The sequence below is a fragment of the Poecile atricapillus genome, chromosome Z (assembly GCF_030490865.1).
Source record: "Poecile atricapillus isolate bPoeAtr1 chromosome Z, bPoeAtr1.hap1, whole genome shotgun sequence".
In the NCBI taxonomy this organism is placed as follows: Eukaryota; Metazoa; Chordata; class Aves; order Passeriformes; family Paridae; genus Poecile; species Poecile atricapillus.
In genome coordinates, this window is record NC_081289.1 from 111,073,423 (window position 1) to 111,092,193 (window position 18,771).

Genomic DNA, 18,771 nt, shown 5'->3' on the forward strand with positions numbered 1-18,771 from the left:
GCTGTGTTGAAATTTGATGAACAGCCTGGGAACTTGGATTCCATGGACATAGTGCTGATGGGAAACTAATCGGAACTCTAGCTTCTCACACCTAATTTCATGCTTATTTGGTACAAGCTGTAGTTTGGGAGTGGACTAAACCTGCAGTTCTATTGTCCACCTTCAGCAGTACTTTCCCACACAGAAAGCCATTCAATCACTCATTGTTTGGGATACCTCCAAGTACATTTGGCATTGATTCAATATTGCTTTTTGGCCTTGAATTAGTAGCTAGCCTTGGCTCAAAAGTGCACACTCCAGTATCTTACTCAGTTTTGCAAGGAGGAACAGAACAGACAATTATTGTAACAGAGGAATTAAGTGCTATTCACAACTGAAATATGGTTAATGCACTTGGTCTTTGAAAACCTCAACAGATATATGTATCAGACCTTTAGGAGTCTAACCACGCATGGCTTCTTTCTCTTCCTTTGACCCTCAGAAAAAAGCAGTGGCTATTTCATTTCTTTGTACCTAAGATTTCACAAAGAAACAGGGCGTGTTATAGTTTCACCTTGAAATTTATGGTTAGGAATGAAATAACCAAATAAAACTAAACCCTTGGAGAGCAAATTTTCTTAATAATACTTGGTTTACATTGAACAAATCAGAAGTCCAAAAGGGATGGTGAGTTCATTGCGTCCATTTTCCTGCTCACTTTCACTAAAGTAAGATAGGAGGCATTCACAGGATAGAGGTTTTATGCATTGTTGATGGGTAGTCGTCATGTTTGGAGAAGAGTCTTCTGATACTTGAAATGCTTTCTTTTTGTTTGTGTTTATAGGGTGACTGGCAACCAGTCACAAGTAGTGCTCCCCAGGGCTCAGCAGTGGGGCCAGTTCCATTTAATATATTTATTAATGATCTAAATGAAGGGTTGACTAGGTGCTCCCTCAGTCAGTTTGCAGATGACACCAAGCTGGGTGGACTTGTTGATCTACTGAGGGCAGGAAGGCTCTACAGAGGGATCTGGATGGACTGGATCGACGGGTCAAGGCCAGTGGTATGAGGCTTGAAAAGGCTAAGTGCCAGTTCCTGTCCTTGGGTCTCCAGAACACCATGAAACAGTGCTACAGGCTGGGGACAGAGTGGCTGGAAAGCTGCCCAGCAAAAAAGGACCAGAGGCTGTTGGTTGACAGCAGCTGAACATGAGCCAGCTGTGCCCAGGTAATCAAGAAGGCCAGCATCCTGGCCTACATCAGCAACAGTGTGGCCAGCAGGAGCAAAGGGAGCAAAGGGTAGCCCCTGTACTCTGGTGAGGTCTCACCTCAAATTTTTTATGCAGTGTTGGGCCCCTCTCTCACTACAGGACAGAAACTGGGGCTGGAGAGCATCCAGAGAAACTGAAGAGTGTAGAGGGCAAGCCCTATGAGAAGTAGCTGAGGGAGCTGGGGTTGCTTAATCTGGAGAAAATATTGGCATTTAGGGACACAGTTTAGTGGTGAACACTAGTGCTGGATTAATGGGTGGACTTGATGATGTTAGGGGTCTTTTCCAAACTAAACTTTCCATAAGCCTGGGATCAGGATAACTGAAAAATGAAAAACTGTGGAAATGCTAACCAGAGGAAGTGAAGACACTTGATACCTAAATATAACTTAGGATAACTGGTGATTCTAAGGACATGACCTGTTGGTAAAACTCTTAAGAAAAAAGCAGTAGCTTTCATAGGTGTACATGGAAATCATAGAGAGTAAAATGCCTTGAGTGCCAATGCAAATTACTGTCAGCCTACACTCAGTCAACTACTGTCAGCTGCTTAAACACAGCTTTGTTCTTTTTTGTTTCTTCGGGTGGCTGTCTGGAGAATTATTCTTTCACTAATTTCTGAAATCACCTTTTTCCTTTCAAATGTTAAAATAATATCCTCTTAGAAGAGCTGAGAGCTGTGAACTTCTTTTGTGCTATTATTAAAATGATTATGTTACATTCTCATTCCACAAGCAGGAACTATTTAGTCTTACTGTGATAAAGTCTTGAAATGGGAACCTCAGCCTTATTTAACATGAAAATGATTGTTAATACATTACTGAAATGTTTATCATAAAAAACCATTTTGATAGAAATGGTAGACCGCTGGATAGCTGTATCATGACACCTCTTCTATTTCCTTGCTAAATGGTAAAGATGAGTTACAGAGTTCAGCTCTGAATTGTTCTGAGACGTGTGTGATGATTGGTTTTACTTCTCCATTATATGGAATAGAATCATCTGAACGGTATGCCTGGAGAATAAATAAAATGGATATGAACCACAGAAACTATGGAATGTCACAAAAGTCTGTATTGTTTGGTAGCACACAATGCATGAGGATAAAAGGTTTTACTAAGATAGTTTGTATATCATGCAAATTGCTTTTCCCTGGTTGACCACAGTGAAAATGGGAGTTCTAGAAGAACATGAAGCGTAAAACAGTGTTCATCATTACTAGAGTTACAGGAATTTCTGGGACACAGTAAAATGACAGAGCAAAATAATCACATATTTACACATGCCTGAATAATGGCTGAAATTAAGAACTTTGCCATGTGAACAGAGAAGCATTCACTTCCAAACCACACTCTCCAAAGAAGTATGACATTATTTGTATTTACATTTTCAGAATAACAAAATATACAAAGAAAAACTCTCAACTTACATCCTAAATCCCTTCAGTGTGACAAGATGTATAGCAAATGTGCTTATGAACAAGTATCAACAAGTCTATTTTTCAATAATTTGATTCTATAAATAAGATATTGAGCAAATTCTCACTTTGGGACACATACATGATTTCACAGATTTCATAAGGAGATAAGTTACACATATCAAATGAAGAACACACCTTAGAAAGGCCCCTGGATGACTGTGAACTGGTTTTAGCTACTTTAGGAAGAAGGATAAAAAAATTTATCTGGGTCCCGATTAATCTCTGATTTACACTTCAGTAAAGTGGAAGGAAATTAGTGGCTACAAGTGGGGTAGAAAAGAGGAGAAAAAGGCTTAAGAATTTATATTAAATATTAAACAGATAAAAAGATTGGTACTCTGTCTCTTGTTTTGCACAATTGGATATGAATTATTAATTATTCAATAGGTAACTCATACAATAATTATGGAGGCAAAAAAAAAGTTACTTAAAAAGCAGTTTCAAAAGCTATCTAGTGCTAATGTTTTCAGGGAGCTCAGGTGCACTCTGTTTTGTTTTCAGTGCAGCTGTACTGAGGCCATCTCTGGAAATCCCAAATAAGGGTCTGCACAGTTCTTCTAGATTCAGTAAAGGATCACTTGGATACTACAATGTAGATGTATATTTACATGCACAGATCTATTCAGTGGATGTACAATGAAGTAATTAGTCAGCACACTTTATTTACAGTGTATGAGAGTGAGTATGCTTTTTGGTATGAGGTGTAAGAACACAATTTTCCTGACTCTTTTGCAAATTCAGCTTTATTATTCAATTATTTGCTGTTCTGGTGCCTTTTTTTTTTTTTTTTAATACATATGCATCAAAAATTATCTTTTCAAGCATCAATTTCCCAAACTGAAGTTTAGTTCATGTAGCAAGTCAGATAGTTTAATTTTGTTCTGCAGACTTTACTGAAGCGAAATGTATACTTTACTCCTTTTTTTGTGTGTGTGGCATATTGTTTTTTTACTTGGCAGCACATTCCTAGTTGACCTCAACTCTGCATCCTAAGTTACACAGCAATTTCTGTATTGTAATACTTCAATTTCAAGTTTACAAGTATGAAAGTTTGTACCCGATTACCTACCTTTCTACAGAACCAGAAAACCCAAATTCAGGCAAAGTTCTGAAACAAATTAATGTGCAAACACACAAATGCATTTCAGAAGAAGAAATGTTCAGTAACTGAAACAGAATTATCTTTTTTTCCTGTAGAACACTGTCATTTAGAGTACTTTGCTTCATGTAATTGATCTACTCAAGTATTTTAATGAAGATTTACCTTCCAGTTTTAGATGGTTATGATACAGATTAAGGTTTATTTTTTCTGTTCCCCAGAACAATTTCTAACTGGAAAATATGACTAGGCAGAGCAGATTGATTATGGCAGGAAACACAGTAACAGGATCTGCAAGATATCATGGACGAATTAACAAATCAAATGAAAGTAAATTACAATCGTATGAAAATGTTTGTTAATAAGGAAGCAAGAGCTTTTAGCTCTTGCAGTAGTATCTCTAGTGAGCTAAAAAAAAAAAAATACACGAGAGAAAAATCCCAGATTTCATAGCTCTGAATTTATTAACAATTAGTCATCACTAACTCCTCAGTGAGGCGCAACTTGATTGGAATAATAACACTGCACTATCCTGGTTAGTCATTTTGAGTGGGGAAAAAGCCCCACACTGATGAACACTAGTGAGAGCATTGTAGATGCTGCAAACCCTACAGTTTATTTTCTGATCTACTCTACACTCATTGCATGACCTCAGATTGACTTCTAGTCCTGGACTCCAGCTCTTTGACAGTGGACTTTAGCCTAGGAGGCTCCTTTGTGGGCTGTTCAATTGAATAGGTATACAAAATGTGACTGTGGGCACAATATTTAGAAAGGATCCGAGGTTTGAGGCACAGGGCAGGGTTTATTGAGGCTTTACTGTGAAACACAGAGTTACAGAATCACAGAATGGTTTGAGTTGGAAGGGACACCAAACGACATCTAGTTTAAATCCCTCTGCAATGGACAGGGACACCTTCCACTAAAGCAGGTTGCTCAGAGCTCCTTCCAAACTGCTCTTGAACCGCTTCAGTGATCAGGCATCCTCAACTTCCCTGGGCAGTGCCTCGCAACCATCGGAAGAGGTTTTTTCCTAATTCGTAATCTAACCTGCTCCCTTGCATTTGAACCCGCTGCTTGGTTCCCTCCAGACTTTTTGCCACCGTGGGTAGGGGACCCCGAAACGTTCACTGCCTCTGACCCCAATGCCCTCGACTTCCACTGATGAGTTTTACCAAACATGAAACGGGGAACTGGGACACCGCCGCCCAACCAGCCCCCACTAGCCACCAGTTGGTGCCTGTTGCTTTGAGCCCCTGCGTCGGGCGGGTCTAGGCGCGATCTGTCCTTGGGCTAGCAGCTCTTGCCGGAGAGCAAGCCGCCGCTTCCCAGGGCCTGCCGCCCGGAGCGGCGCGGGGAGCACGTCCCGGCGCGGGGTGCACATCCCTCCGTGGGGAGCACATCCCGCCGTGGGAGCACATCCCGCCGTGGGAGCTCATCCCGCCGTGGGAGCTCATCCCGCCGTGGGAGCACACCCCACCATGGGAGCACACCCCACCGTGGGAGCACATCCCGCCCTAGGGAGCAAATCCCGGGGCGGGGAGCACATCTCGGAGCGGGGAGCACATCCCAGAGCGGGGAGCACATCCCAGAGCGGGGAGCACATCCCGGCGCGGGGAGCACATCCCGGCGCGGGGAGCACATCCCAGAGCGGGGAGCACATCCCAGAGCTGGGTGCGCGCCCCGCGGAGCCCCGCGCCGGCCCTTGCGGCACGGGCTGACGTCAGCGCCCGCGGCGGCCAGGGCGGGGCGGGGCGGGGCGGGCGCTCCGCAGCGCCGAGCGGGGCAGCGCCGAGCGGGGCAGAGCGCAGCCCCGCCGCGGTGCTGCCCTGAGCCCGGCCGGGGCCATGGAGGAGTTCCTGCAGCGCGCCCAGTCCCGGCTGGTGAGTGACGGCGGGGGGCAGCGGGCGCGGGACTTAGCCCGAGTTGCCGGTGACTGCATCCATCGGCCTCGCCCCCGCAGCCCCGGGTGCGGCGCCCGCGGGTGCTCTCCGAAACTTCTCGGGGCGGTGCTGTGGGTCCACCCGGGCAGGCGGCGGGCACAGGATGGGGCTGGTGACCTTCGCAGCGACTGGGGCTGCGGCGTGTTTTGGGGGTGCTGTCTTCTAATTCCTGCTGAATAATGCTCTGCTTTACGAACCCACGAGCCCGCGTTTGACAGGCGTTACGGGGGGTGTCAGCATGCCCTTTGAGGATTATTTGCACATTTCTTGGGACTTTAAGATGCATCAGGTTGCATAGTTGAAGGGAGGGGAATAATATGCAAAGTCGCTGAAGAAGTATTATTTCTGTGGTCTAAGTGACACTAGCTGTAGGGGATAAGTTTGGGTAAGCAAGATAATAAATAACTGAGCAATATGCAAGGATTACCAAGGTTTAGCATCGTAATTGTGTCGCAGTTGTCATTGGTCTTTAACACTGTGTTTGGAATCACAGAGGTATATAGATCCTGTTCTCAAACGGCTTGTTGATAGGGCTGTGCTGGAACTGCAGAGTGCTTATTTTGTTTACAGTGACTGTTAATCTACCCCAGACAGTGCATAATCTTTTCCCCTTTATGTGCACTGCAAAAGTAGGATGTTTTAAGACTGGGATGGTCTTAGGCCAACTCGTTGTCCATTTTGATTTTCTCTGCAAAACTCGGTTTTACTGGCTTCTTACCTTCCATGTGTAGCCTGCATGCCCACTAGCTATCCTAGCTCTAAGAAATGTGTTCAGTTATAGGAGTAGGAATGGGTTTATCCCATGGCTGCTTGTTTTATCCTGTCTTTTTGGGTATTTGGTACTTGCAGGTCCTTCCTAATTTCATAGAGCTGTCCTGGAGAAGGAGGAATCATAAACCCGAGATGCACTTTCTCTGACAGACATGATTCTGTATTTAAAATGATTTGTAAATGATGTTATACGATCCCTTCTTGGCATGCACTGTTGGAAATCAGAGAATCAAGTCTTTTTGAGGACTGGAGGACGGGATGAGAAAATGAATCCCCTGGTGGCTTCCTTAATATCTAACTGTGTTGACAGGTATTAAGGGTAAATAAACAGGAAGTGTATAATTCTAGTCACATGCCAACTAAGTTGTTTTATACTGTATTTTCAGGAGGTTTTAAAATATTTCCCTTATGTTTTCATATACACAGTTGTAACTTTGGCAGCCCTCTTAAAAGATACTGCACAGTGCAATATCCTTAATACATTTTTCACATTAGCACTTCAGGTATTATAGAATTTGAGATGGAGATGGTGGTGGTTTTGACAAACTTTCTGCTCAAGTAAATCATAGGTAGTCTGTCTTGCTAGACAATTATGCAATGATAATGCTTCCCATTAGTAAGTGGCAAGCAGTGAAAACAATTTGTTTACCCCTAAAACCAAATACTGCACTAATCTTTCTGAATAGCTTTTGATGATCAGAAAGGAGTTGTCTAGAAAACCAGAATCTAAAGAGGCCCATGGAGAATGGAGGATAGATAATATTATTTCTTTCATTTAGATGAAGTGGGGTGCACAACAACTGAACACACCAAAATAGCGCAGCCCTTTATATTCCTGTGATATGTGTTTTCAAAAGAAATGCAGAATTCTCTTTTCACCTTCTGAATCATGGGAGGAAAAGCCATGTTTTGGAGGAGGCCTCCTCTAGAGGAGTGGTGTTATGTGGGGAGAGTGTCTTTCTGACCAGTGTTTCCGTGTATGGGCATGTCAGCTGAGCGTGGCTGGGGATGAAGTGTCTGAGCACTGGTGTGTTCAGTTCAGAACAGATCCATAAATCTTATAGGTTGTCTCCAGTTTGCCAGTTTACTCTGAACTACAGCGGCCTGAAAAGGGTGACACAGAGAAATTCAAGATTTGCCTTCTGCAACATGAAGGGCTGATGATCTTCTCTCCTTTCAGCCTGGTCAGGCCTTTTGTGGGGAATCCTTCTCAGCTGGTAGTCGTAGGCTGAGCTGAGGCCAAACAATGAGCAGTCTTTGTTTTGACACTGATGTAAGGTAAAGCTGTGCAGGGGAATGGGTGAATAACTAAGGAGGAATGAGCTGCTGTGTGTTTTGCTACTGCAGTTGCCTCTGTGGAAGATGCTAAATGGCCTAAATTTGTCTGAGAGGCCTGGTGATGCCAGTGTCACAGCGCTGGTGTTTCACACCTCAGGTATTCATTTCATGTTAGGTTAAACAGATTACAGCGCATGGATTGCATGATTGCTGCTCAGCATGAATAAAGGAAAGTTTTCTCCAGAAGAACAGTTGCTCCAGACCATTCAGGAGAATCTATTACAGGAAGTGCTTTGTCATTCACTTGGGTCTGGATCCAGCCACAACATTAATCAAGGCTATTTATCCGCACGGAACAAATTATAGCCTTGGACTGTGCTGCACAAAGGACATGCTTGTTTTTTGTTTTCTAAGACTTTGTATTGTGTATCTTCATTGATTGTTGGAGAGGAAAATTCTCTGTGTATTATCTATTAACAATAAGGTCTCAGCTAGACTATTCCTTCTTAAAGAAAAATGGATTTTGCTTTCTTAGCTTGTCAACTGTAAAACACCCTCAGTAATTTTCAGTACCAATCTTTAAAGTTGTTACATATAATCCATGTAAAACCAAGGAGGCAAAATTTTCGAAGGCAATACATGACAAGGATATAAGAAATGCCATACTGACATTTTTTCACATTTATGATTCAGTTCTGCAGGTTTTTCTCCATTTTTTGTAAGTCTAGTAATAAAGCAAGAATAGGTGAGACTAGATGAGATCAAACATCCTTCTAAACCATTCTATCTTTTCTAGTGGAGGATTATAAAAAGTATAATACACAGGCTGATCAGGTGTTGAAAGCTTAGATCAAAATGTATAGGTGAACTAACATGTTAGCCACAGCTAGAACCGTCTTCCATACATTTGGCTACATCATGTGCTTGGTTTTTTCTATGCTTTGGCTTCAACAAAATCCCTGAGACAGTGAGTTTTACAGTTTTATTATGTGCTTTGTTTGACAGCGACAACATCCCTCTTTGTTTGCTTTAAATTGCCTGACAATTTTGATGTGTATTCTATGATGCTTCTACCAGAGTGAATATTTTTATTTCACTTTCTCTCTGGTCTTTATTAAATACTACCATATCCTTCTTGTCTTCTTTCAGACACATTTCCAAGCTAAAGTTTTCTGTTGCTTCTTCATACATGAGCATAATTCTATGATTCTGCTCATCCTTGTGCCTTTTCTCTGAAGATTTTATTTAACAGTTTGAAAGCTGGGGAACACAGAACCACCTGTCAGGTTTAAGTCATGACAGCATAAAAGACTGACAGTAGTACAATGACTTCTTTGTTTTTTCCCCCATTTTCTTAAGGGTTCTTGCTATCCTACTTATACTGTTTTACTGTCAGAAGGCATTTTTCTGATGCTATCAGAGTATCATGCAAAGTGAACGCATGATGTTTTTGCTGCTTGCTAATACCTTCTTTTAAAGCTCATCTGACAGTGTACAGCACCTCAGCTGAAATGAAGATGGGTTGTTTTCTCACAATTTGCCAAGTCTGCACTTCTTGGCCCTTGTTTCCACTTACTCTTTTATTCCCTAGTCCCTCAGTGTCATGAGTCCTTTCTGCAGTTCTTGTAGCCAGTTGCAGATTTGACTCTCCTAAATAATCTGGTATTGTGTGCAGCTTTTTCCACCTCATTATTTGCCTGCCTATTCTACTACAAGTAATATTATTATTTATGGGTATAAGAAACAGCACAAACCTCAGCACTTACTCTTTTGGAGAATCCTTCGTGGTTATTTTTTCTTCATTGAAAAACCGACCATTTGTTCCTGTCCTTTTTTCCTTAACTTTTAATTCTGTAGTATGTCATGAAAAGGATAACACCCCTTTTTTCTTTGGTGATTTCTTTAATTTATTGGCATATAGGAAATTTTCCAGTAATATTTTGGAATATCCAAATATAATATTTGCTTGTCCTTCTCTGCATGCTTATTGATTTATTTAAGAACTTTTCTTAACTTTAAACAATTCTGTGTAAAAAATTAAAAAAAAAAAAAAAAGTTACAGAATTGCCTCTGAGAGATGCTGAAACAAGGACTGCCAGAGAGTGCTTTCTCCCTGGCTTTAGGTCTGTGCCTAATGGAGAACCTAATGCTTTGTGTGCTGGCTTCAGGGAAGTCAGAGAACAGAATGAGCCCCAGAAAGGCGTAATGTGCTGATGATACTGAGATAACCACATACTGCAGCAAAGTGCTTCAAACTAGTAATTGAAAGATGGTCCTCCTCCTGCAGAGAATAGCGAATTAGCTGGGGCAATAATCTTTCTAAGTGCTATGTCATCCTCAGCAGTTAACAGTATTTGGGGAAAAAAAACCCCAAACCCTCTAAAAATTGAAGTTCTTTTAATCCCTTGCTGATAGAAGGAAAGAGACCAATGTTACACCTGGCGGGGTAACACACTGGACAAATCAGCTATTATGGTCCCAGACAGGTGTGCCCAAAGGAATACTGGATTGTGAGACTGGATATTTTCCAGACTGATGGCCAGACCCTTGACAAGGCGATGCCCTTGAGAATAGTAAATAAGGCTTTTAAGGCACTGCTTTGATAGATATGAAAAATGAATGTTGTGCTTGTTTCTGAGGCACAGGAGTTCAAAGAACAGTTAGTGATGATGGCATGACTTGGGTCGATTTATGTGTCCGCAGTTTAAAGACAAGCTGAGTCACTTACGTGCTTATTCATATTGCCTCTTACTTTCCGATCTAGAGTTTTTAAATCAATAATACACAGTGGTTACTTTGAAAATAATATTGGATTTAGTTGGAATAGTTTTGGCTTTACAGGGAGACACTACAGAAGTGAAGCAGAAGCTATTTTCCCATAAACTGCTGAACATCTCCAAGCCCAGGAATAAAAAAACTTTCATTTAGACAAGGAATTAAGTCTTACCCTTTCATGTATCTTCTTCGCATTCATCCAGCAGCACACAAGGGGCTTGACTCCACTTAGCAAGGCACTTACACTATGTAAGAATTAAAGAGTATGGATAATGATATTGACTCCAGTTGAAAAATTCAGATACAGAAGTTGTATATACGCCTGAAAAGGTTGCAGAATCGGAGTGTTATGGCTGATTATCCTTTTACTACCTCAGTCTGTCAGAAGAAATCATGCAGCAGCAACTACAGAGTCAGTGTTTATTAGTAATAAGAGAAAAATGTATAAATGTTGCAACAACATAATTCTGAGGTAAATTTCTAAACAAAGCATGGTTATGAGCAGTTGGAGTAATACTGAAGGGCTGGTTTTTGTCATCATGATACAGTTTGAAAGTGGAATACTTCCTTCTTTTATGGGTACCACATAATCAAAAATATTTTTTAACTGGGAAAAGAATTCAGGGAATCATAAGAAAATTATTTAAAGAATTGATGTCCAAGAAAAAAAAATGAATTAAACATAATACTTGATAAAACTACTGCTGCACTGAGACATGAGAAGCAGTCTGGATCTATGAGATTGCCAGAAGTAATGCAAAGAAAGAAAGAAAGGAATCATTCATTCAGGTACGTAGGTATAAATATCTAATTGCAAAACAGTCAGCAAAAGCTTAATAAAGAAAGTATTTCTAGAAAATGAGGTCAGTTAGAGAAGGGAGAGAAGCCTTTGCATATAAGCAAAGCAAAATTAAACCCGGATTGGATGAGCGTATGTAAAACTACTTTAGAAAGCAACATGTAATTATAAGGAAAATATATTAGGTAATTTAATAGCTTTTGCAGTTCCACGAAAGTCAGACAGACTGCAAACATGTGGCAGAAATTGAGAATTGAAAATGCTTTTCCTCATGGATTTTTATGGTTTGGGATGATAGAAATAGCATTTTTAAACAATAACCTACATTCCTTGCATTTAGTCAGTTTCTGCTGCAGTGATAATTGAAGCACACAATAAGGTTAAATTCTATCCTGGTTAACTTTTGGGGTGTTGAATCATTGCATATGTAGCTGACATACTTTATACTCTGTTCTACACACAAATGAATTCCAAAGGCATTTCAGTGCACTGTAGTAGGGTATTTACTAGGGTATCACACAACTGTTAAATTTTGGCCATGATTTTGTTGTGTTAGATTACATGCAAATACTTGATTTAAAAATTAGTTAAATTCCTATCTTAAGGGTCTTAAGAGTGGAGGAAGTGGACAAATTCAAAGTAGTATGGTGGTAGTAGTTGGTAATAATTGGTTTGATTTTTCCTAACCTATTTGTTAGCATTTTAGCAAAGGACAGTTTTGAGTAGGAGTTAGAAAAAAGCCAGAAGTTTCTGAGGTTTGGAAACATGTCTTTAAGCAAAGGGACAACATCAGAGAAGAGTGAAATCTGATTTCTCTTTCCGTTCCTCTGCTATATACTGTCTGAAGATAAAACTTGGTGTTTCATTATTGAGTAGGAAATGATAAATGAAGCAGAGGAGGATTCAAGATGTTTTTGAGGCATTTTCTTGAATGTCCTGGAGCAAGGAGGGTTGGAAGAGGGAGGTCTGTATGGGCAGAGACAACATGTCAGAGTCAGAGCCACAGGCTAGGAGGGGAAGGCTTTCCACAGCATGGTTGTGGAAGCTGCTAGGTTACTTCTGTTGAAACCAAATAATGTTTATTTGATTAAACCATCTGTTATCTGGTAATGATAGCCAGAGTATTAGCTCTTAGGATAGGCAGGAAAGGTTGATGAGCTAAACAGGCCTGCAGGACTTTGCAGTAGATAAGAAGTGTGTGTCTGAACTGAATATGATGCCAGGATTACAGACTGGAGTTACAGGTGGGATACTTTCAGCAGTCCCTTATTTGTCTGTGATTTATGTTCCTCTGAGAGAGAGGAGTAGTAAAAGGAGAGGGAGTAAAACCTCAGCTTTAACTATGCTCAGCTGGACTATATGATTGTGTTTATGCTGGGAAGGTAGGATTTTAGTTTGGAAAGGGCAGGACTGTAGCAGCATGGAAGTCCTGTTTGCCAGCCAGGTGTCCTGAGGGAGATCAGGCATAGGATTTGAGTGCTTTCATAACATTCCTGTTATATTCTTTTTCTTAAAAGAAGGGAGTCTGGTCCCAAAAACAGTTTGACGGATCCTTAACAACAGGCATGATATCACTTGTTCTAATGAGATCCAAATGTATTGTAGCACAATAAGGACAAAGGATGGACAATGAAAAGATTAGGAAAATTTCAGAAAATGATGACGTCCAGAGGACGTCAGATAGTTCTCCTTCCTTGTTTACTTAATCATTTGACAGTAACTGAATAATGTGTAATGGGCCTAAAAGACCTAATGCACTGGCCCAGTTCCATCTTGCACAGTCATAACCTGCTTCTGTACATTTCCTTCTAGCTGTAATTTATTAATCTTAAGCCTTATTATAAGAAAATCTGTCTAGAACACAGTTTGATTTTGCAATGTACCTGTTTTGGACTACTAAATGATTTACCTGTTTTGTACTACCTAGAAAATTTTGATCTCATTGTACTTTGATAGCAGTAATTGTGCTCATGTCTGTTTGTAATTGGCACAGTTTTGTTTTTTAATTTAGTCTTGTGTATGGAAGTGGGTCTGTATGCAGTCCCTGTAGTTAGTTGCTAACTAACCAGGTTAGCTGCTAAATGAGCCTTTGCCTCTGAGACACCATTACGCTGTAGTGACCTTTTCCCTAATGGTTAATCTCATTGTGCTACCCAGCATGAAAATTGTCATTCTCAGGAAATATTTCCTTGCACTTGTACAGTAGTGATTACAAAATCCTGATCAAAGAGGAGTTGGTAGGAAAGAAGAAAACTCTGAATTGTTTTTTCAGCACTGTCATGCTCTTATAAATCCTGGAAATATGTGCAGACTTAGAATCTGGAGTGCTACAGAGACAGGCATATTCTGCTTGGGGAACCTTGTATGCTGTTCTGGAGTCAGTGGGATGGGTGGAAAGAGGAAAACTTCTCTTTGATGAGAAGCAGAATTCCTGTGCTTAGAATGTATTTGACTTTTTCTGAAGCAGTGATAAATGTTAAACATTTGAATACTTGCAGGGACAGTCCTAAATATAGACAGTTGGCAAATAACCAGTTGACTAAGTCAGCAGTCTTTCTCTGACTTAGAAAAGGTTTCAGCATTCAAAGTCATTTGCAGGCCTGGCTGTGTTACAGCTGAGTCAGATGGAGTACAGTGGTGGTTTACCCTGCTGGAAAAATAAGCTTCTATGTTTGACAATGCCTGTATGCAGTCCACATAAATCTCGTATATGTTTGCTTAGTTTTCTTACAGTTAAATCTGTTTGAGACTTTATCATTAGAAGTCACATTACTTAGAGGACCAAGTGGCTTTTTGTGATGTACCTTAGTATTGTGTTTGTAAGAGGGTGTTCAGGACTATATGAAATCTTGGAAAGGTTAGTCTGCAGGGTTCCTGCATGTCTTTTTTACCTCTTTCAAATAAGTAGCCTCATAAAGTTAAAAGACCAGATACGATTTAACCCCCCATTTCACTTCCAGTTTCTTTGTGGTTTTGTATTTGGTTCTGTGCTTCTTTGATTTTATCTTTTTTTTTTTTTTTTTTTTTAATTTAACTAACATAAAAATGGCAATTACCCATTCAATTGAAATAATTGTAATGCAGAAAACAAACACAATTTTCCCTTTTTCCAAAGATGGATTTGACTGTTCTTTCTCTTGATTTAGTTGAAATAGGATGTATGGTAATTTTTTGACTTGCAAAAATACTGTAATTCAAGTTTACCTGAATTAAAAACTTTCTTTTTTAAAATTCAAAATTAATTACTCTTCCAGTTTGTGAGGGGTTTGTAGACTGTATCACTAGGGCATTCGTTGTCTGTAGTAAAGAGATGATACACTTTTTCTCCACCACCCAAAAGGAAATCTCTGCATTTTTCTCTGTGACAGGATGGGACTGTAGAGGCTGATGATAGATAAAACCGTTTGCAGTTGCTGCAAACAGCTTTAAAATTTTGCAACTTGTCTACTGTTTTACATAAAATTTGTTTTGTGTACAAAAGGAAGAGGTATGGGATGATTTTATATGCTTCTTTGCTTTCTGCATATTCTAAATGGCAAACAGCATAAACTTATATAGAGGCAGTTTCATACTGCTGTGAGGGATGCTTTTCCTTCTTTGACAATCTGATGCACACTAGAACTTCAGCACTGACGGTCTTAGGACAAGAATAAAAAGATTTCATTGACTGAAGTGGTGTAACTATGCATTAAAGACTTCATTCCAGGGATAAGACAGTGGTGTAAACTGGATTTCTAGTCTTTGCTTTCCAGGGACACTGGCTCATATCCTGTTTAAATCACATGTGAAAGTGAATGAAATAAACTAATGCTAGCTATTTGATAACATCCTAAAGATCATTGCACAGTTTTTAACTGTCACTGTTTGTGCAGTGGAAGAGGAATTTCTGAAGCTGGGTCAGAGATACTTTGCTTCATCTGTTTTGCAAAGTTTGTGCAATAGTTGTGGTATGGTATGAGCCTATCTCAATATCAAGGTGTTGAGCCTTCATTTGAAAAACCAATCAAAGTAGCCATCAATTCCCCCTGACCGCCCCCCACCCCATATGATAATTGAACCAGTTATAATCTCATGGTCTGAAAAGATCATCTATTTACATATCCTAAGTAAAACAGAAGTTACAGTTGATAAAGAAAATTAACTGATCAAAATAAATATTTTTGTTTAAATTTAGGTAAGTATGAAATCTATGAACTCTGCTTGACTAAAAATGCTGAAATCTTGTTTACATTTATAGCTGGGTAAAACTGAGGAGAGTGGCCCTAGTATGTGGAAATGGAGCACTAAATACAAAAAATGCTCTCTTTTAATGCTGACAGCAATAAGCAGATGAACTTATCTTCTTGTATCCTTTTCTACTCAACTTTGGAGTTTCCAAAGAGGGTGAATTAATGAGATATTTACCTGTGTTTTTATTTTTCCTTTCCGCTATTTTTTCTCTCTACTTAGTCTCCTTTCCACCAGGTACAGTACCCAACAAGCAGAGCTATGATACTGCCATATGGCTTCCAAGAGCAGAGGAGTGTACAGTGTGTGTGAAATTAGTGTAGACTTTCTGTAAATTTCAACAGTTTCAGAACACTGCAGTGTAAGTACTTTGTGGTTCTTCATCAGTGCTAGTGCTAGTGTAGTTTGTCTTTTCCTTCTGTGGCAATGAATGAGCTACAGATTCATTCTTTCATACATCATGTTTTACGATAAATTAACCTTTTGGGATGTGGTTGTTTCTGAACTTTCAGTTCTGCCATGTGACATGCTGTCTTTTGCTAAAAAGCCAGATCATCCTATCTGCCTCTGCATTTTGCTGCACTAAAAAATGAGCAAAGTTGCTAAACAAGATGTGAAATGACGTTCTGCATATTTCTAGCTCCACTTGTTTGCATGTGTCCTCCATCGACTTAGAATTCGTTTAAGGCTTTGCATATTTCAAATTTTCAGACCCTAAATCAGTGCTACTTGATGATGGTGTGGCAGAAGCAACCTGGTTAGTTGCCCTATTAAGCAGTGGTTAGAATTTAGCTGCTTTTATTCCAACCAGATAGTAATTACTGATACTCAATTAACAGCAGTTTGTAGGAGCAGAATCTGTTCTCTGCTTCCATAAATCAGAAGTGGTTATACATACGTATTTCATGTAATTGTTTGAGCCACAGTAAAATACCAGAAGCTACAGCTGGAGTAGTAATCTGATGTGTTCTGTCCAGTTTAAAAACTCAGAGGATGATTGAATTCCAGGAATTGTAAGGTGTAAGCATCTTTCTCAGATGCATGAAAATCTCCATTACAGATTGATTGCATTGTGAGAATGCAGGACATTCTCACATTTTAACATTTCCAAAGTGACAACATAGATTCTTTACGAGGAGACTCTATATGACAGCTGAAGAAGGTAAGACTGGGGAAGATGGAAAGGGGCTGCAAACACTGAGTGTGGTTGTCCAACCTGGCATCTCAGCCTTAGCAGTTTTCACTTAGTCTATATTGTTAAATGAGCACTTTCATGTAGGTCCCTTATACACTCACATTCTCTGTAACTTGCACACACAGAGAGAAACACAGACCCCCTAGGGAGTCTGTTTCTAGAAATTGTTGAGATAGGCAAGAAAATTCCTGAGGTGATGGGACTAGAGATCTTACTGAATAAGACTGGTCAAGTTGGAATCTTTCATATGTATTAGAAACATGGATCTCTTTGGTAAATTTGCACCTCTAAAGACAGAGGAAGCTAGGCTTTCCTTATTCCCGTATAGCATGCTATACCTTTTGACTTTCTGACAAACACTGTTAAAGAAATAAAGCACTCTTAATGCTCTATTTTCACTTTGATTTGAAGGAAAAATTTGAGGGCTTCAAGGGCTAGACTTCAAAGGAATATCTGAGGTCACCTGGTTTGCTCAGCTTGAGGGAAGAGAAGGCTGAGGCAAGGGTGGTGACAGGGGAGCTGTTGATCTCTCCTTATGAGCGATGATAGATCATAAGGAAATAGAATGAAGCTGTGCCAGGGGATGTTCACACTGGACATTAGGAAGGTTCCTTGCTTAAAGAGAGGGTGGTTAGTCACTAGAACAGGCTTCTCAGGGAAGTGTTCATAGCATCAAAGCCTCTCAGAATTCAAGGAGAGTCTGGGTGATGCTTTTGTTAATCTAGTTTAGTTCAGGTAGTCCTGCAAGAATCAGGGAGTTGGACTTGATGGTCCCATGAATACCTTCCAACTTGAGGTATTCAAGGATTTTATGACTCTGTGAAATATGAAGAGCTTTAATTTCTTCCTTTGAAACAAAAAGAAATATGGTAAACAACTTTTTTCAAGCTCTTCTACAAAATCTGAAATAGGTCTTTTTACTTTGTGGCCATAGTTTGATATATTCTTGCATGTATTTTCAAGCCTGAATATTAATAAGTGTGTAACAGATAGATTCAGAGCATCACAGATTCTTGAGAAAGCACATTAAATCAACTGACTTTTCATATTTAGACAGGAAGGACAGGATAAGCTCCATCCCTCAGAGATCCCAGCAGAATACACAGCTGTAGTCGGTGACTGGATGACAGTGAAACAGTTATAGCGGTAAGACACAGTAAAAAGATTTAGCCCTTGTGATAGACTGTTAATATCTGACAGTCCAGAGAAGCTCAGAAGTGGCATGCTTCTTTATTCAGATATACCTTTTTTCTTTTTTTTTTTTAAGAGTAAATCTTGACAGCATTTCTTTTGAGGACTCCTTTACACATTGCTGAATGTTTAGAAAGTAACTGATTTTTGTGATAGGTTGGTGTGAACTAGTTTGGTATGTGATAGAAGAGAATGTTGTCTGCACTGAGAGTTAGAAACCACTTCTGTAATAAAAAATACACAGAAATCTGGAGAAGTGGATAATAGACAGGGCAAGGAAATTTCTTTTCACTATTGCTCTGCATATTAACAGAAGTATTTGGGTGCTTGCAAGCCCCATTCTTTCCCCAGTGCTTGTTAACATTAAGTACTATTTTGAACAAGGGTATGGTGTGACACATTTAAGTTACAAATAGGTAGCTGGAAATTATGGAACCTTATTTGACATGATTGCTGAGTAAGACAGGCTCTAGGCTGGGGACTGAATAGGATACACACTCAGCCCTCCCCTCCCTCTGGCCCCCAACCAAACAAAAAACAACCAACCAAAGAGGCCTCCAAACAAAACAAAAAAGTCCAGCAAAAATATCCCTGTACATCTTTCCCCCTGCAAAAAAATACTCCATATCAACTAATAAATTAAAATCCTGAAAAAGACATAAGTGAAAGTAGAATGGTAATATTTATTGAATTCCAGAAGTGTCTTGTTTTCCTTTCCCCCCCTCTTCCTTTCCCCCCCTCTTCCTTTCCCCCCCCCCCTTCCTT

At 40.0% G+C, this 18,771-nt stretch overlaps 1 protein-coding gene across 1 annotated transcript in view; it reads left to right on the plus strand.

The window, feature by feature from the left end:
* Nucleotides 1-5,622: 5,622 nt before the first annotated feature.
* The window catches only part of PRUNE2 (prune homolog 2 with BCH domain), a 132,700-nt gene continuing 119,551 nt past the window's right edge, over nt 5,623-18,771 (plus strand). The window contains exon 1 of the mRNA XM_058827890.1: nt 5,623-5,710. Coding sequence (XP_058683873.1) covers nt 5,675-5,710 — 36 coding nt within the window. The 5' untranslated portion in view covers nt 5,623-5,674. The remainder of the gene's footprint in view (nt 5,711-18,771) is intronic.